The following is a 19,932-nucleotide window of genomic DNA, read 5'->3' as shown; positions in this document are numbered from 1 at the left end:
TTAAAATAATTTCATGTTATTTACAATACCTTAGAAACGTGCAATTGCAATTATATTCTTTACCAAAAATGTTACTTGGCCAGCACAAAACCCAGTGTGTTAAAGGATGAAATTGCTCATAAGGAGTGGGTTGTCAGTATTTTTCTTCTTCTCTAAAGATGGAAAAAAATAAACATTTGAGAGAGAGTGAAGTGCATGCATGTACACCAAACTATGTACATTTAGAGAAGAAACAGAAGAAATAGAGCTTGTCGCAAGCATGGTCTAATTCCTCTTGTTGGGTACTTGTGAGGTGCTTAACTTCAGCTGCCAGATTCATATGCTTCTGATGTTGTGCATGCCTAGGCAGCCTGCAAGAACTGTTTCTGTGCTCACCAGTAAGCTTACTCTTGGGGTCATCTTGAAGATCTGCCTTACTCACTGGCTTACTCTTGGCCATGTGAAAACTAGAGCCTGGAATTTAGGTTAAGAAGACTTTTTGGTGTTCTCTAGATCAACGTCTCCATGCCTAAATTTTATCCACTTGGCTTTGGAAGTAGAATTAGGAAACGTATCTGAGGTGTCCAGGAGCAGGTATCACAACAGCCAGCATGCTGACTATGGAACATCTAAGTCAGCTAGTGGGAAATAAAAAGATAGGGATCTCCCAGAAGGATCTTCAAACAGCAAGGCTTGCAACTCTATTTCAGGCAGGGACCTTGGGGGGACAGGGGAGTGGGCCAGAACCCAATGCAGTTGATATCAATTAGGGCACCTAGCTGGGAGGGGGGAGGTTTGGATTCTCTGTTGCCAGGGGAGTTTGTGCATTTTGCATGAATGGTACCTCCACCTGCCATGGTTTCAGAGGGTTGCTCTGCTGGATGCTTAATACAGTTCTGCCAATGCACATTAGATGTGTTGCACACATGGTTGCTGGGCTGGAGCGGTGAGGCTTGGTCAGCGTTTCTGAAATGTCTGTACATGCTCAGCAAGGTCTGCGGCAGTTCTGGATGTGCAGCTTGGTGGAACTTCTGGAATCCTAAAAATCTTAAATGGCATGCGCCTTTTTGCTCGTAGATGGACTGTTTGTTGCATCATGCTGTGACTGAGGTAGTGGAGCGTGCTAATGGATCTGACCCTCAGAGGCCAAGCAAAGTGGAGTTTGCAGACACACAAACACTTGTTTTGTTTGCAAGGAGAGCACTGAGATTGGCAGACATATGCCCAGCCAAACCTTTTAAAAATAATTTTCAAATCTTACTATCATCACTACTTCCATAGTTTTAGGACGTTATTGGTTCAATTTTGGAGTCCTAGACTAGGCTGGATCAGGCCTCTGGGACTGGTTCTTTGACTTTTTTGCCTTTCTGATACTGGACTGATTGTCTCTCTGCTCTGATGCCAAGGCTGAACTCTCATAGCTGTTCTGTTGGTTGGGTTGGTGTGGAGAGGTACCTGTTTCTTTCCTGAACCACGAGGTCGCTGTGTTTTTAATTCAGTGGTAACCCTGAAGCTGTGATTCAACTTGAATATCACTAAATGTTCAATAGTAATGCAAGGGTAATGTAATGGTGCCGGGGTGAATTAGAGTGGGTAACTGACTTGGCAAAATTAGCCCAGCTCTTTTTTTTTTCTTTTTAATTGGTTGTGTTTGCTTTAAGTGAGAGCAGTTTCCTAATATGGTTCACAGCAAAGTAGCATAAAGAGTTATGTGGATGGCATGCTCTAATGTGACACTGAGCATAGAAATACCTTAAATTGGAAACCTGTGAAGGGTTCTCTTGTATTACAACCATAGGACTATTTACTGCCTTGCATTTATGAATATTTCTGCATTTTCCTCTGCTCATCAGAGAAATGAGAAGGGATTGCACTGTACCAAAATTAGGTCTGCGGTGTGTTTTGTGGATCAGGCGGTTCATTCATTGTCAACCCTTCATGATGGGATAACCATAGAGGTGCTAGGGCTTTTTCCCTAAACATATGAGGCATGGTGCAAGAACGTAGCCATGGGGCTGTAACTGTAAGTTTTGCATAGTCATGAGATATGACTATGAGATAGTTATAGGTCTAATTGGTCAGCAAATGTACGTGCTAGTTATTTAAATGCCAGTAGGCAACAGTCAGTTTAACTGTTCAGAAGAGGGAAAGTAAAAAATGGAACTGAAACTCCGAGAAAACTTCATCACCTTTTTTCTCTTAAATAATTATGCTAAATTCTTGGAAAGTCTTTTGTCTGATTTTCTCTATATGGCCCATTAACTGGACTGATAGGACCATTTTTGAAAGGAAAACTGTGTTGTGAATTTTCCGTGGAAGCAGAAGTAAAAAACCAGACTGCCCTTGCAAATGGTTTAGTGTTGTTTTTGTTTTTTAAAAGGTGTGTCTCTGATTGACTTATTTACATATTCAAATGTGAACTGACTTTGATATAGAAGGAATAACTGCCTGTTGTTTTAGGCAAGTTCATGGTTGTACTTGCCTTGATTAGCCTAGATGGCCCCAACATGTTTTTCTAACAGCGCTGACCAGTTCTAGCTCAACACCGCATACAGAAGGTGATGGCAGTCTTAGCATGTAGGAGTCAGGCAGCTAGTGAAATCCTTACTCTCTGAGGCTTTTTCCTCCCTTTAGAAATGTGGGAGAGTAAAGACAAGTGACCTTAGTGGTGAAGATGATGGAACCTTGCATGTGATGCAGTAATCCTTACGCTTTTGTTCTTAGCTTGGTAGTTTTTGAATTATTATACACATACTAATTGTTTAGCACTATAGCATTTTATGAATTATCCATATTAGAATGTATAAAGGTCAAAATGAAAAACCTAGCTACAGAGAGGTTTCATGCATTTCTGTTTCAGGTTACTGTTGCCTTTATGACTATCACCTCCACATCACCTCAATCTTGCTCCCTACCAGCCAGCCCATGCCAACAAAATTAATGTTGGTGCTTTGCTCAGCTCTTCAGCAGGAGATTGAATCTCAGAGGCTTTGGACCAGAGCTGAAGGGAGGTTTATATCCCCCCAGAGCGAACAGGCACCTGGGACCTTTTATGGGAGTCATTATTGTGGGTTTTTTTAACCCAGATATCATATTTGGAAAACTTCTCTGATCTGAGTGTATTGTAATAAATAGTGCCACTGCTACTTGCAATTGCTTTAGTTATTCTAAAATATGTTTCCATTAAGTGACACATTTTCTTTACTTTCCACACCTCCTGTCTGTGGGGTAGAGAGTGTTTTAGTCTCCACAGCAGCCTTTCTTATGCCTGACAGTTTGTGTTCCTTCTCAAGCACCATCACATGAGTTTACTGAATTTATATGTAGGCTTTTTGGAGGATCTGGGGCTTGCCATCAGTTAGAGCTTCATTTGGTTTTGGGTAGGGCATAGTTACACCACAGTGTTTGCTGGGGAAGCTGAGAAGGTGAAACAATTTCGGTTCTCAACCAAGCTCTTAGTCAACTAGTGTCCAGATAGCCTCTTGTTTTGAGTTGATGGTGCTGATTTTCACATGAGCCTGTCTTGTCTCCCTAGTCTTTCCACATTTTTGACATTCTTACTGTTAAAATTTTAGGTGGCTGTGATTGCAATGAATAGGACAGATAACTGCTCTTTAAACTGTTAATTCTTGCTCTGCAAACTGTCCTTATGATAGGTGAGGCCTTCCCAGCTGTATTAGCACTGTTTGAATTACTACTTCTCTTTATTAAAAATAGGTGCAATAGTGAAAAAAAGATGTTAATGCTGCATCTTATCTCATAGTGCTAGATCAATTAAATTTGATGTAATGTGGAGAGAAAGACACAGACATGTCTCTTTATTCAGACATTTAGGATTGCCTTTTTTTTTGTAAAGTACGGTGCTTCACAGAAAGCAGATAATGAATGTACTGCTCCAGCACCTCTCTCTGGGACAGGAATGTCTGACACCAGAACAGACTGATCAGGGAGACAAATGTTAATATGTTGTAAATTGAAGAAGAGTCTTTTAGAAACTGACCTTTTCAAACCACACTAAATACTTTTTGACCAGTGTATCTTATTTACTAAAAGCTGCCAGAATACAGAATTAAGTTGACATGCTAAGGTCTAAGTTTTGGTAAACCAGCAATGATAATCCTAGAGTTGTAGTTACCTGTAGAACTATCGTTAGGTTATATTGAGATTAGCCGCAAATAACATAGCTGGAACTTGATTATGTCTTCTGTTCAAAACAGAAATATTAAAAAAAATAGTTTTACTTGAAGGGTATTAGCATGTAGTCTTTAATTTTTTTCCAATCTTCAGGTCCCACCATAAATCAATCCCATGTGAAGATAATATACCCTCAAACTCTTAGAGTCTATTTTTTAAAAAAAATTCTCATCAGTATAAAAATCTCAAGGCTTTTAAAGGCTGTTTTTGCAATTATGGGGACCTATCAGAACAGTAATACATGTGCTTTTTACAACTATGATTTTTATGTCCTTGATAATTAGGGCAATTGAAGAATTGCAAAGAGCAACCTTAATTCCAAAGCTGTAATACTGAAGAAGGTGTTGTGTAGCTAGATGACCATAGTTATTAGCCAACCTTTTAAATTGGTTAATAGAAGCTGCCTTGTTTTTCCCTTCTCCTTCAGATGCCTTTATGTAATTAGTGTTCTGGAGTATTAAATCCTTGGCTGTTGAGCTAAACAGCTGTTGAGCAAATGTAAAACATAACATTTCTGAGCAGTTGTGGAACTGCACAGGGTGAGAAGCGTAGGGGATCACAGCCTGAATATTTCTGATAGAGTTGAACAAATTTTTTTTAAACTGAAAACTTTAGGAAAAGGGTGAGAACAGTGATTTGATGTATTTGAATTCCATTTGTTATTTCCCCAACAGAGAGTATTCTTTTTCTCTCTCCATTTGTGACACTGTAATCTTGTTGCTACTTCCTTTGTAATTGAAATTGATTTACTAGAATTCGGATTGTTGTATAAAATACCATTGACCAGAGATTTTTCCAGTTTCATGCACAATTTTGTATTTATCTTTTCACATATTTCAGTTTCTGTAGGTGAATACTACCTGATCTTTATTCACTGAAGGTTTAAAAATGTTCTTTCCTGGAGCTGAGCTTCATTTCTGTCTGAGACTATAAGTTTAAACTTATCAGAAAATGGAAGGTTCAAAGAAGGTTCCTTGGCAGGTTGGAGTCTTTTTTTAGTGCTGGCTTTGCAAGATGAGGAGAGAACAACAACTAGCACTTTTTGTTCTTTGTTTTTCTTTCTGACATTGTGTACTGGAAAAAACATCCGTAGATTTCAGAACATGGTGTCATAGAAGGGCACACATTTTTCTACCTTCTTCCTGATAGTGTTTGCATACTGCCTAAAAGTGCACTTAGTCAACAGGGGAGGATGCTTTCACAAGGGTGATCCTGAGCCAAATGCCAATCATCGAGCCAGTAGGAGAGGGAAATTCTAATTGTCTTCATATTTAAGTTGCTGTTTCTTATCCCAGCTTCTCTGAACTCTCTCAGGCAATAGAACTATAATTTATTTGGGGTTTGGGGTTTTTGCCTCAGTCAATGGATATTTAATTCTGGGAAGGTAGCAAATGTGCCCACTTCATCTAAGTAAAGCAGTAAACTAGAACAGTTTTTTAAGGAAAAATTAGAGAAATTAGTCAGTGTTGGAGTAGCTTGAGTGGCATCTGACTAAGTCTTTCATCAAAGACTGATAGGTGTTAATCAAAATTCAGGTAACATCTCCAAAACATAAAAGGCCATCAGCAGGATCATGACGCAAAGATCCTACATCTGTGCGTGCAACTCAGGTTTGGAGGTCTGTGTTCAAACGTGTACACACATGGTTTCCTACACTGAGAAATGAGATCTCCTGCCTTAATGCTTCTTCCTACATTTGCATGTTTGTGATGGTGCTTTGCATTTTTTCTGCAGTTCTTTTACGCCAGGTGCCCACTACAGCTTCTTAGTTGAGTCTCTGGTCTGGTGTGTGATGTTTCGCTGCAGGAGAGAGACTAAGATGTTGCCCTGTATCAGTAGCAGGGTGGGAGGCTCCCTGCTTAAAGAACTTAATTGAAAGGTGTATTCTGCAGTAGCAGTTGAGTATTATCATCTATCCTTTGTTACGTGACTTTCCTGTCACATCCATCCATTGCATGACCTGATACATAGGTCTGATTTTAGGACAGAAGAAAAGAGATCAGAAAATTAGTATTACTGAGCTAACAGCAGGCTGTTTGTTATTATTGTCGTCTTTCTGTGCCTTGGAAATATGACCTATTTACACTTCTTCCCTGGATCCTTGGCTACTAAAACCTCTTGGCCATGTATTTTATTATTGTAGGTCTTTATCATGTTTGACAACTACTGTTTGATGGAACATCAATGATTTAACAGGTCTTTGGCAGAAGAAACCTTTAAGTGAGGCACGGAGTATGAAAAGCCGTTAGAAAAAACGGGGTATGTAAAAATACTGTGTCTGGCTGATTCCTGCTCTCAGCCCATTGTGCAGTCTGAATCTGACTAGAGAAATCTTCACGTGTTTAGGGGAAGAAATTTTTGAATAATTTCACATTTCCATTAAAATAGTTTTTGTCACTGACATCAAGTCAGCCTTCCTCCTTCCTGTCACTTCACCTGTCTAACGCTGCTTGCCATTGTGTGTCAGTCTAACTGGAAACCACTTTGTAAAGATCATGAATTAGTCCCATGTTGATGCTGTTCAAAAGGAAGAAAAACATGGCAACAACAAACTTTCTACAGTTGTTTTTACTTTGTTCATATGCCTAAATCAGTTACTTGGTCTGCATCTTTTCTTTCTAGGCTGACTGGTGTGAAGTACTGGGTCCGGTCTTTTCTGCATTGTGAATGTTGTACTACAAAAGTTTTGGGCTTCTCTTTTCTTTTCACAGCAAAGAAAACTGATAGCGACTGTAAACCTCTTGCAGTTTGCTTTTGGTGTTCCATTACATGTAACTGGTAGATTCAGAATCTCAGTTATGAGAATAGCACAGACCAGAATACTTAATTCTCAAGTGTGTAAACATTCAACCCAAACACTGTATAATTGAAATAGCAATTCCTTATTCTGTGAGCAATTGACAAATTAAGGATAGTAAACCAGCTTTTTCCCTTTTTCTTGTGGATGGGTGGGGAGGGAAGGAGGGAAAGAGGGCACTGAACTTCAGAAAATCGTGGAAGGAGCTTAGCAAAGGATGCAGAAGAAGCATCTGTCAAATACACTGTTTTCCTTCAGTGGTTTCAGAAAGTCCTATAGAGAATATGTGTCTACAGTTCTTTTGTGGCTTTGAAAGTGTGGGCATACTTTATGTTGTGTGTGACCCACAGTTTGATTAAACAAAGGAATATATAATGAAAACTAGCGTGAGGTCTCCTGGCTTTTCCGTTCACTGTTTGCAGACTTCCTGGGCTGGCCCAGGTTGTGAAAGCTCTGAGAAGTAACCACTGATTGATCACCCACTGTTTTCACGAGGCAAAGCATTAATTTTTTTGCATTTCAAAGGGCTTGGTCAATTAGTCAGAAAGAAGTTTTGGGAATTTTACTATGCTTGTGACAGTTGGTGACAAAAAGGGAACTATGTTGTCATCTGATACCAGTAGCATACTCTGGGACAGTGGGCATGCTGCTCTGAATTTTTTTGGTGATGTCAGGGTGCTGACATCAACCCAACTGTCCAAGGAATGAAATGAAAGAACTCTTGGTTAATGAGACATTGAAAGAATAGTGCTAAAATTTCTCTAGTGTCTTAAACTCTGCTCCATATTTGGTTAATCTGACATTTTTAGATTTTAGTTTAACTGAAGTGCTCCCAATAGAAACCCTTTTCTTGACAAATAAAAACGATATAATTCTGTTTTCCTCTCTGCTAAAATGCCTGCCTGAAAGTAATTTTAGAATTTTTTTAAATTCCTATCTTTAAATCAGAATGCTCAGTTTGACATCATCATTTCCCCTGCAGACAAATGATCTCATAAAAATATTCTGAGGGCTATGCAGCAGAAGTAAATGTAGTGTTTTAATGAAACAGTTATTGCGTTATGCAAATATATGTAATAAAATCGGGTCACAAATAAGAAGCCAAAATCATTCAAGCTAAAATCAGAATAATTTCTAAGTAAAATGTATTAAAATGCTGGAAATGTTTACACAGTTTCTTAGGGAGATGAGAAGTTTTTAATTGTTGTTTTCAGGTATTTTACAACTTTCGCAAATTATGGAGAGTTATTGTGAACTCTTCACCAATTTGATTGAGCTGCTGCAAGTCACCGGCAGGTAAACCTTTACTATTACAGACATTGCCTTACGTAAATGATTTAGGTCATCATTGGATTATTTAGTATTCCCACATAAAACTGCAAATTATTTCCAAGTACCCTCTTTGATAGCTTCAACTTTCTGTTCAGGTCCTTAGGAAGAATGAAGGTCATGCCCACAGTGGCCTGTGGCAACTGTGTAATCTGCTGGTATTTAAGCGCCAAACATTTGTTTAATGTTAATAGTGAAGTTAAAAATTGTAAATGAAAATGCTAAACTGCCTTTACTTTGTAATTGCCCTGTCTTCAGGGAGGTGATCTAATAATTTAAAACTGAAGCCCATATGATGGGGGTTGGACAAACGGTGATACTGTTGCTTGCAGGCAAAAGAGAGCATGTTTGCAAACTCATATTTTAGCATATGTATTTTCAGATGACAGGTAAAAATCTTTAAGGGAGAGAGACATATTTTGTTATTTGAAAGCTCACATTTTCCATAGTCAGAGGTTGACTAGCATGTTCGTCTGGGAAGGTGGGTAGTTACTGTGGCTCCTTCAGCTGTCACAGCTCCCCGTAACCCAGTACTCCATGGTGCTGAGTGCTATACATCCAAAAAAGAAAAGAAAAAAAAGAACCTAGACTTTTTTTTTCATATTGTTCGAAGTAGCGCAGTGTTATTATTTGCCCAAGCATGTGTTGTAATGCTGCTGTTATTTTTGTTAGCTAAAAGGAAAGGTGCCTGACTGCAGGACTTGAGATTTTCTTTGAGTCCCATCATTTATAGCCTTTAATAAGTTTGCTTTGTGTGTGTGATGCTGTCTTCATTGTTTAGTTGTCTTTCGTTCTTTTTAAGGTTGTAGAATTGGATCTGTGCACACACAGGGATTCATGCCCACTCCCACACCCTTCCCAGTTCTCTGAGCTGCTGAGGTGTAGCATTTTGAAGAGTTGAATAGATGGATTTGATTATAAATAGGATCTTGAAAAGTGAACTTCTGTGTTCAAAGAAGAAAACACAACACCGAAACAAAATACATTTACCTGTCAGTTATTCCTACATAATTTCTGTCACGCAATTATTACTCAAGACATGTAATATATAGGAACTTTTCTCCAGCACATTTCTTTCACTTGCTCCTTCACAAGCATGAAGTCACAAGTAACAACAGTTACTCTAGCAACAACTTGAGACAGACCTTTCCACAAGTTTATAGGCACTGATTGCACATCCATATAATTTTTTTTCTCCTTATCACAGAATCAGTAGTTATCTAAGACCAGATCATTCTGTTACAATACCCTTGTACGGCACTGCTCCAGGTTTGCTTTCTTCAAAGGGCAGCAGGTCTTTGTTTATTGCTGCGAACGATCTTGCTCAGTCACTGGGACCTTGTGTCACAGTATAACTTCCATTGCCTTGACATCCAGGAGAGGAAATCACTGAGAAACCTTTTGTAACAGGGTGACTAGTCCTTTCATTGTTTGCTGTCTTGGTTCTGTAACTTATGAAGGTGTCAGGTAGCGTGCAGGACACTTTTTTCTAGGTCACCATTTGTACTGCATAGCGTCCGGCGCAGTGCAGGATTCTGCAGAAGTTCTCTGGTGGTGCAGCATCATATCCATTGTTTTGAATCTTTTGTTTGTGTCTGGTCTTGGTAGAAACACATGATCGTTTAGGCTGTAAAAGCTGCTTTGTTCCATGCCAGGGGCATAGTGAGTATTTGGGTGTTGGGGGCTGGAGCTAGAGCCAGGTGAAACGAGGAGTGATTGTCTCCATTGAGCTGTGAGCTGTTTGGAACCTCAAGCACTATGAGCATGGGGTCCTTGGAGAGGTTTGTTAGTAGTTTGTATGTTGCTCTCAGTGATGGCTCTCCCAGAGCTCACTGGTGCTCTGCGTAGCTGTGAGACGATGCTTCCTGAAGGTGCCATCTTGTGAGAACCATGACGGTAAATGGCCTTCTGTCTTAATTGTGGCTTATCCATTGCATAATCCTGGTCCAAATACATATTTTATGCTAATAACATTGGGTGCCAGGTAAAATTTGTGCTGCCATAATAGTTTGCCACTTCTCCCTGACAATTTTTGAGTGATAGCAAGTATCTAATCTTCTGATTCCTCCAGGAACTACTTTTGATCTTGCTGTTGCACTGGAGAATTTTCCTATCCTTTGCTTCTTTGGGTGAGGTGACTATTTTCCTGCCAGATATAAGCCTGAAGTTTAGCTCTGGAAGATGAATTGCTAGTACTGGGATGGCTACTTTTGGAAGATGAACATGAGGCAGTTCATGTCTTGAGCTTACAGTCAGTGCACTGGCTGTACAGTAGCACTGTCGTAACAGAACAAGCCATGGCAGAATCAAAAGGGAGAGTCTATAAACTGGGCTGAGGTAGCCACCAAATATGTTTTAGCAGTTTGACATTGATAATGCTTTGATATGCCTCCAATTCTAAAACGTGTAAGGAAGCAAAAGGGAGAGCAAAGTAAGAGTGTTAGTATCTATCATTCCATCCATTTATGGTGAGCAGGAGGGGAGTATTTTTGAAAAATACCCATGAGTTGATGGAAATGTCATTTGACCATTCTCATTAGTAGTTCATTTGGAAATAAACTTTTTTAAATTTAAGAACTCCTAATATATTTTACATATAATTATTGTATTTCTTCAGGTGAGTGGTGGGCTTTAGTTTGCTGACATACATTGGGATATGTTAGTATTACATAATGGCCATAGCAAAGTAGCTTGCTTGTTTATCTTTGGATCACAGTCCTGAAGATCATCTGAGTGAAAACATGTTGTAGATGAGCTATGAGACAATAGAATCATAGAATCATAGAATTGCTAAGGTTGGAAAAGACCCTTAAGATCATCGAGTCCAACTGCTAACCTATCACTGCCAAGTCCACCACTAAACCATATCCTCAAGCACCACGTCTACCCTTCTTTTAAATACCTCCAGGGATGGAGACTCAACCACCTCCCTGGGCAGCCTGTTCCAATGTTTGACAACCCTTTTGGTGAAGAAGTTTTTATATGAGGAAGAAGATGGACTGATACAGAATACTGTAGCACTTTATGATAGACACATAGAGTGATTAGAGAGCTGAGCTTTTTCTGATAGCAACATGAAAAGTGAAAAAGAAATTCCTGTCTTTCAGAGTTGGTTTTCACGTTCTGTTTCTCGCTGTAGTGTACTGCATCATGTTTTGTTGTAGGAGTGACAGCAATTGCATTCTTGTCCTAGTCCAGAGGCTGACTACAAACTAAAAGTCCAGGCTGATCCTAACTGCATCTTCTGGTACGTGCTTAAAGTTTGGAGTGGATAGTATTGGTCACGGTATGATGCTTTTTCTTTTTGTTAAACAGTTTCTCTGAGCAATGACAATGCCTAGCTATTTTTACCTTAGTATTGGGCTAGTTTTATGGTCCTTCTGTTTTCCAGGTCTTTAAGCAGGAAAATTGTAGAAGTACACAGTCTAAATGTCTTTTTACATAGCATTAATTAGCTATTCTTGGAAATTCTTGTAGCAGTTTTCCTTAAGGTATATACTACTCCCACCTTTGTTTCAGTACCTATTTGGAAGCATTGGACAAACCAGACAAGCATTTTCCTGTGTGTATGTGATTGATAACTGTGTGTTGGTCCCCAATCAGTTTGCATGCAAAAATACTATGTTTATTGCGTATCTCCTTGTGTGAGAACCGTCTTATGAAAAAGCCAGCTGCATTTGCTTTGGGACCTTGAAAGCAGGATCAAAACTAGCAGGTGATGGCCCAATAAAGTAGGTTTGTAAACTTTGATGCACTTGGGGAAAGTGAGGCGTCCACTTATCATTGTACAGAAGCCAGACTGAGAATTGCCCAGAGATATATAATTGTGACAAAGTGAAGATGGATGCAAATAGTTTTGCTTGATATTTGCTGTCTCTGTTAGCAAATTTTGTTCTGCTTCACCATTGTGTGGGGAGAACTCAGCAAAACTGTCTAGTTTCAGTAGTGTTTTTTCTGTAGCTCTGCATACTGAATCAGCTTGTAGGATCCAAGAAGACTTGGTTGATTAGTGTTAATAACATTTCTTTTTCTTAGCTTAGCTAGGTGTTATTAGACAAAGGAATGCAGTAACTGCTACTTAGTGTAGGGTTACACTTTTGCAAAATGTGATTGTAGTGTTTGACTCTGAGGATGAGAACTGTTTTTAGAAAATAAATGTTTTTGTCTCAAGGCTGACTTGTGTTCTGGCTGATGAGACTGAGTGTGATAAAAGTACCCACTCAGTAGTTATCAGCTTCTCTTACAGTGCTCCTTACCCTAAGCCTTTGGATAGGAATGCCAAATGCCATCTGATTTTTTTTTCTAGGAGAAACAGTTACTTTACTGCTAGTGAGGTCTGGCAAGAAGGTCTTTTTGGTCTGCACCTGTACCAGCTGTCCTTGCAGTTGTCTGGTTCCATGCTTGGTGACCTGGTCCACAGCTTGCTTGCAGACTTCCCCGTGATGCTGAGTTCTGCATAGATTAGATTCTGTTGTGCAAAAGGAACTACCATATCCTCTGAGGTTAGAAGGTAATGAAGCATGTTGGGCTAACAAAAAATGGTTATTGAGGCAGCTGAAACAGGGGACAGTGCCCCTGGACAGATGTTGATGCAGAACACTTGTAACTTAAGATGCTGTGTGTGATGAGGGAGAGTGGCAAGGCAAGTTGCCAGGTTAGGAGAATGATTGTGTATGTTTGTGGTAGTATTAGTGTAAATATGGAAGAAGCTGATTCTTATCAATGTAAGCAATGTAAGCAAGTTAGTTGTATTAAAATACAAGCTGGACTGTTGTTTTCGTGTAATACTTACACGGTATTGACAGATTTCTGGTCTGAATTCAAACTTGGCCAGTAACTACACTTTAACTTTTTTTCTGATATTGCAGTCACTCAAACAAGAATGTAAGGTCAAACCCTGTCTTGATCTCCTTTGGAGTTGCACATTTTGAGTGTATATGTGTACTTTTAGGCAGAAGGAAACATTGTGAGGATATAATCTGACTTCTTACATAAACTGGAGCACATGTGTTTGAGTCTTACAGGTGGACTCAATAACTTGTGATGAAACTGAAGAATACCTCTAGAAGACATGAGGTTTCCGTCTTGATTTGAGATCTTTTAGTGGTGCCAGATACATTCTTTAGTTGTGCTTAGGAATGGAAAAACTTTAAAGAATTAATCGTAATTTCAACATTAAGTTACTAGAGCTTAAGATCACTTGTTAGGCCTTCCATCAAACATCTTTCTGTACATGCCTGTAGATGGTGTTCTCTAGAATTAAACAGATTAAGCTCACGAGTGCCTGGCAGCAAGGCACAGCCCTGGTTTGCTGCTTGGAGAAGGGCTGCTCTCCAGTGTATTACCTGCTTGGTGTCAGGAGTTACCTCCATCAACTTTCTCCTTCATACTTGAGCTGTATTCAGGTTAAACTGTGAGGAAGAAACAGTATTAGAGATGTTTATCTCTTTATCTTTGGTTAGGACTTGCTGCTGTCCCAGTAAACTTTCAGGAATATTGTAGCAATACCAAAGTGTTCCTGGATCCCCATCACCTTTCTACTGTATTCAAATGGTGCCTACTACAGTGATCTTTACCATAAGATGAGAAGGTCAGACATTTTGTATTTGCCCTTAGGCTAATGCGATATTGGCATTAATTCTGATTTCCCTACTGCCCTTTTTCCTTCTTGTCCACCCATGTTGTTGTTCTTTACTGGTGCAGCATGCTGGCTACTTTTATTAGTTCTTTTGTATCTTTTGATATCACATACAGTCTGTCAACTTGTTCCTTCTGCCTTGTGTATGCCAAGTACGTTAATAGAGTTATTAGAAATGTAATACAATTTTCTTTGGTAATATAGTTTTCTTTGATTCCCAGTTGATTCTGTTTTCTTGTGTTGTTGTACAGTTACATTTTTCTGGGAAGAGTCTGTTTGCATTTGTTTTTGAGGGGGAAAGTGAGACCAAAAACGCACGTCAGTCGAAATTGAGCATAAGTCAACAAGGAGAAGAGAGCTGTGCTGGAGAAAATGGGTTAAAATTAAGATCAAGGTGCAAGGGAGTCTAAGGATATGAACAGCACCGGTGTGCAAATCCACCCGTGTGTTACTGTCCCTCACTTACAGAGTTTTCCTCTGTGCATCCTCTGTCTCACTTTGCTGAATATCATTGCTAAAGTGAGGGATTTGGCGTTTTTAAATTGAATTCTCATATTGCTTCAGATACACATTGCTGGCTGGTTCTTGATACACAGTATAATGCGCATACACACATAGTTATGTTGGCTAAAACTTTCAAGTATCTACTTTAGGAATGCAAATCCTGCCGACATTTTCTGTGTGTTATCCCAGTCTTTTCTGTAGCATGCCCTGACTTTGTTATAATCCTGCACTTCAGTTTCTGTACTCCATGTTGTCTCCTGTTTTTTTAAAAATAACTCTTGCTTGTTGGAGAGCTTTCTTCAGTGAACCTTACTTAATAAAACATACTGTTTTTTTAAAGTGTTAGTGTCAGTTACAAAGCACCTCTTTGTAAAGAGCAGTGACAAACATTTTTTCCCTCAGATCTGCTTTATCAAATACCTCCTCACACAATTAGTGAGATGTCATGCCTACCAGCTCGTAGATAGTTTTGTCTCAGGCTGGTTTTTGTCTTTATGAAGAGAAGATAAAGTGAAATGGCAATCTCTTTCCAGTAACAAAACACATCACCTAAGCCCAGTTCTGTGAAAATCAGTAAATATCACCTGAGTTGATGGAAGGAGAAGCAGCTTGTGGCTGCGGGTCACTTTTCATTAGGCATGCTACCTGTTAGCTTGCAGTCTTGGCATCAGGTTACTTAGCCCACCTTCAACTACTAACATAACTGGGAACAATTTTCAGAATGGTATTGAAAGTGATATTTTGACCTTTTCCAATAGGTCAGAAGAGTAGTAAATGCTAGTGATGCCTGTCATCAGGATCAGTTCTTCTGTCTGTGTGTGCAGCTTCAGCTTTGCCCACAGCTGGGGATGGATGAAAGGCTGAATTAAATACTTCCCTTAGCACTGATGTAGCTGCATATGCATTGGTCCTCCTGAAGCTGTAACATAACGTAATAGAGGCTCTTTTCCTTCCTTGGGATCAAATAGACCTTTCAAAAAAATATGGAGGTTGGAGTGACACATGAATGGACCCATTACACAGTGCTAACCATCCTTCTCCTCTCCTGTGTCCTGGGAAATGGAAAAGCGTGGAAGTAGACTGCAGGAAATAAAGGGAAGCCGTGGTCTGCAGCTTCTGCTTGGGCAGCCGGTCTGCAGTGCTGCTGTGCATTCATTGACCTGGCCAGCTGAACCCTGTCTTGCAGTATATGGTTTGAAAGAAATCTCCTGTAAAAAAAAACCAAACAACCACCAACCAAAAAAAACCCCAGCAAATCCCCCCGTAATCAAAAGGGGGCTGAAAAATGGCAGCTGGGCTTTGAGCACATTTTGTATCCCAAGTTTCCCAAGATGGTTAATGTCAGTGAAACCAAACGAAAATGAGCAGAAGTTCAGCCATCAGCATACACCCTTTTCCTTGGTTCTTTTCATCCCCTTTTTTTTTTTAGGCTTAGATTTCTGGGACAGTATAAAATTCAAACTTTAAGGCAGATTAAGAGTGATACCAATTATATTTTTAATGGCTACAGATGTTTGAAGTGTCTTTTGTTCGCTCGTGTAGTGGCAAGATTCTGCATTGCAGCAGCGTAGAAAGGTAGGGGTTTTTTTCTTTCCACAAAGTTCCCAATTGCTCTAGACTACCAGATTTTTACAAATAAGGTTAAAGTAAATCTCTGCTTGCTACACAGTGATTGCATTTAGGACAGCTTGTACTTCAGAAAATACGCATTTTTAGATTCCCAGTTTCACAATTACACTTTGATTTTTTGCAACTGCCTCCACATGGATTTCTGTGCAAACAGAATTGGGACTCCAGCTGTGGACTCTGTCAGTTAAGTCCTAGCATAACTTCAGGTGTGGTTTTTCGCATTTAAAAAAACTTACAAAATTTTATAAGAAACCTTATTCATACACTTTTCTAAAAATACTCTGGGGTTTTTTTTGGAGGTGGTGGTGGTTGTCTTTTTTTTAAAGTTTTAAATGACCCATTTAGGGTGAGGAAAATCTTACTAAAGATTCTTCATTAAATGTACATATGAGGATATAATGCTGTTGTACAGACTTACACAAACTACTACAAATGCACTTGCAGTCATATTCGCCTTTACAGTCTATCATTGCTCTGGAGAATCAAGAAAGTAGGTAGCCATGTTTTAGTGACAACATTTCTCACTAATTCTTAGGTGAGGGTAAGATTTTACGTCTTGCCCTTTAGCTGTTTTTCCCCATTACAGGTATTTTTCACAAGTTTTTTGAAAATCCAGGTTTGCTTGCAAAGTAATTTTTTTAAAATTAGAAATAGATTGATGTACTGAATTGACTTACTGGGTGATGGTTATTATGTTGGCAAGCAAGATTTTATCAAAGTATCCTGAAGAAAGAAAGGGAAACTCTATAGCAGGCACAGACTGAGGAGATGAATCCTCTTACTGCCAAAAGCAGCAAATGGATGGCACAGTATGTCAGCAAGGAAAATACTGATGGGCTTACTCTATAGTGAATATAGAATATTTTTTAATTCAGTGTTTTGGGAAAAAAATTCTAGTTACTTCGGGTTTGTGGTGATAAATGTAACTTAGATTTTAGTTGGAATGGCTAGTTGTCTGATCTGCAGAAAACTCTAGATACTGTGGTTTCTGAATTTACCTCACCAAAAAGGTCCACACTGTAAGTTTAAATAGTTTGAAATGTTGAAGTAGGAGGTAGAAGTACCAGTAAACCAAATAATTACATTGGAATTCAGACTTTTAGGGAGTTGCTTTCTTGGACAAGTTTGTAAGTCTGAGTATTTTATTCTTGCTGTCTATCAGTTGGGGGCTGCTTATGGTACTCTGAAATCCTTAGAGGAAAGATGCTGGAGTTATAAAAATCTATATGGTAAAGATGGTATAATGCCGAATCCCAGCAGAGAGGTATGTTGAAAAGATTTGATACTTGAATATCTTTATGACTTGTTAATGTGTGCTTGTTTAAGAATTGCAGGGTTGCTTAAGGGAAGCAGTTACAACAGAAATGATGAATAACTTATAGTGTAAATGTGAAATGAGTAAAATAAGCATGGCCAGCTAAAGCAGTACTTAATTTATCTAAGGTGAACATTTATTTTCATCACTTGTTCTGTTGTTTGAATTCTTCCTTTTAAATGACACTTTGACATCTTTTGTATAAATTATGCATATTAATGTAATTGTATTTACTTGTAGGTGGCTCTAACCAAGAGAGCTGATCCAGCTGAGTTGAAAACAATATTTTTGAAGGTATGTATAAAGTAAATATTTTACTCTTTCTGCTTAAATTTTTCATATCTTTTGCTTCTTTTTGCAGCATACAACTCCTGATAGTTTTTCCAACCATTAATCATTCACTGTATTATTACCATGTTAGACTTAAATACCATTATCAGAATTGAACAATGCTCACCAAGAAGTCAGATATGTTCCTCAGTGATTATTGTATTGACTCAGAAGTATTACTGTCTTAGAAAAAATCTGCATTGTTCAGAGAATGGGGTGGGAGTTTCAATATTGTTCCTACACATGGTAAAATGTTCGTGTAGACACCTTGCAGTTAGACCATTTGGTAAACTAACTTCCATCCTTCTTCCTTCCCTCCCTCCCTCCCTCCCTCTTGTCCAATTTGTAGAAGCGTTGGGAAGCTCACCATGTGAAGTGGTGGCCATATTTATTATTTCACTCAAATTCCTTCTGTCTTTGCCTGCTGAAGAAGTATGCAAGCAAATAAGTGACTCAGGTACTTGTATACTTGAGAGATGTGTGCTTCAGTATTTTGCTGGAATATGGCTTTCTTTGACCCATATCCTAAATTTAAATAATTATTCCTAACCTTCCTAAGATTTATTAGCACAGTGTCTGTATTAGTTTGGTAGTCTGGTCTGAAAAATGAGTACAGAAATTGGTGCATCTGGAGGTATGTGAGGTAGGTGCCACAGTGCTCCAGGGAGCTGTTGTATCTGAATCATTTTTATGACGGGGTTGAGTGCCTAAGAGAGCTCACACCTTTCCAAGTTCCTCCCTCCACCTTCCCTCTCTCCAGCATCATGCCCCACTCTCCATGTACTTAGCACGTTTTCCATTGTCCCTTCTGAGCTATTATTAACAATATGCGTAGGTGTCACTATGTGTATTGCCAGTATTTATAGTTTTATCATATACTGTCAGTATTTATAGCTCTGAAATCAGATTCTCAGTTGAGAAAGCCAGGATTTAACTTATTAAGTCCTGGAACTTGTATCTGTCAGGAGAGCAAAAAGGCTCTTGAAAAAGAATGTGATAATGGGATTTTCAGAGGCAAATGCTTGAAGAGCAGGAGGAAGACAGCAGAAAAAGCAGATGGGGAGTAGACTGTTGACCCAAGGAGATGGTAGCATTAAGGAAGGGAATAAACACGGTAGAGAGAAGCCTGGTCCCTTCTGCAATGTGAGGCAGCGCTCAGTTGAGGTGAGAAGGTTGTATGGTTTGCTGAGAATAGTGTGGAAGTGTTCCCTACATGCCTGTGGGTATTCACCTCTCTTGGGTTTCTGAAGATTGTAGCTCCCTCACCTTTCAGTTTTGGTGGATTCGATGGCTCATGGTTGAACACACTAAATACCACCTCCAGCTCCCTTTTCATCCTTTTCTGCTTCCCCTTCCACTTAAAGAAGGGGTCTCAATAAGCAAAGTAATGAAATAGGAGCTGAACATTTTGTTCAGTGTAATACAGAAATTATTGCATCACTTACTACTGAGAAGGAAAAAGGATGAGTGACTGTGGCATGTTGTTTTGTGCTCTACAGATAAAATGCTTCAGCCAGTTTTAAGTGGTGAGGCCAGTACAGTTGCTTTTGCAGATTGCGGGATCTTCACTTGTAAAATAACTTGACAGCCACTCTTTCTACTGCAATTAAGAATTAAAAAACATTATTCCCAGGCAGGAATGGTAGCCATTCTGTAGAAATAAATATGAAGTTATCAGTTTAAATGCAGTTGATTACAGTCAACTTTTAGCTTTTTTAATACATCAACCCAGTAAAATGTTTGCAAATCTTATTTAAAATGGGGTTGAACTGGTTAATACTTGACTATCTAAAATGTATGGAAATAAGTTACCAAAAAGCCATTAAGTACTATTGTATAATATCAAATTCTCTGTGAGTATAATTGCCGAAGTGGGGAAAAATACAATTGTAAAGAACCATTTTTTAATGTCTCTCCTCCAAAACCAATAGAATTGATGTTTTTCTCTTTTTGTTATGATAATTTCCAAGAGTAACTCTACTTTTTCTAAGTCTTCTACCATAACCCCTAAGAGATTAGATTTTAGTCAAAGTGATCAAGCTGACATTTTCCAAGGTCATTTTCTATATGTAGTATAGAGTACGTGATTGGATTTCAAATGCACTTGAGTAAATCACAGTGACAAGAAACAGGGGGACACTGAAACCTTGTGCTGTTTTCTGTTATTGAGTGCCCTAGCAGGGGGTTAGCCTGGAAGAAAAAAAAAAGAAATATAGA

At 38.9% G+C, this 19,932-nt stretch overlaps 1 protein-coding gene across 3 annotated transcripts in view; it reads left to right on the top strand.

The window, feature by feature from the left end:
- SLC25A13 (solute carrier family 25 member 13) overlaps nucleotides 1-19,932 on the top strand; it is a 100,743-nt gene that overhangs the window by 6,699 nt on the left and 74,112 nt on the right. For all 3 annotated transcript variants that reach the window (XM_075082886.1, XM_075082885.1, XM_075082884.1), the window contains one exon: nucleotides 17,626-17,679. Coding sequence is in view for 2 of the 3 variants with exons in the window: in XM_075082885.1 (XP_074938986.1) it covers nucleotides 17,626-17,679 (54 nt within the window). In the remaining variant the exon portion in view is untranslated. The remainder of the gene's footprint in view (nucleotides 1-17,625; nucleotides 17,680-19,932) is intronic.

This window comes from Phalacrocorax aristotelis, chromosome 2 (assembly GCF_949628215.1).
Source record: "Phalacrocorax aristotelis chromosome 2, bGulAri2.1, whole genome shotgun sequence".
NCBI classification, from domain to species: Eukaryota; Metazoa; Chordata; class Aves; order Suliformes; family Phalacrocoracidae; genus Phalacrocorax; species Phalacrocorax aristotelis.
Note: the sequence above shows the minus strand (reverse complement) of the source record. Positions and strands in the feature narration are given on the sequence as shown.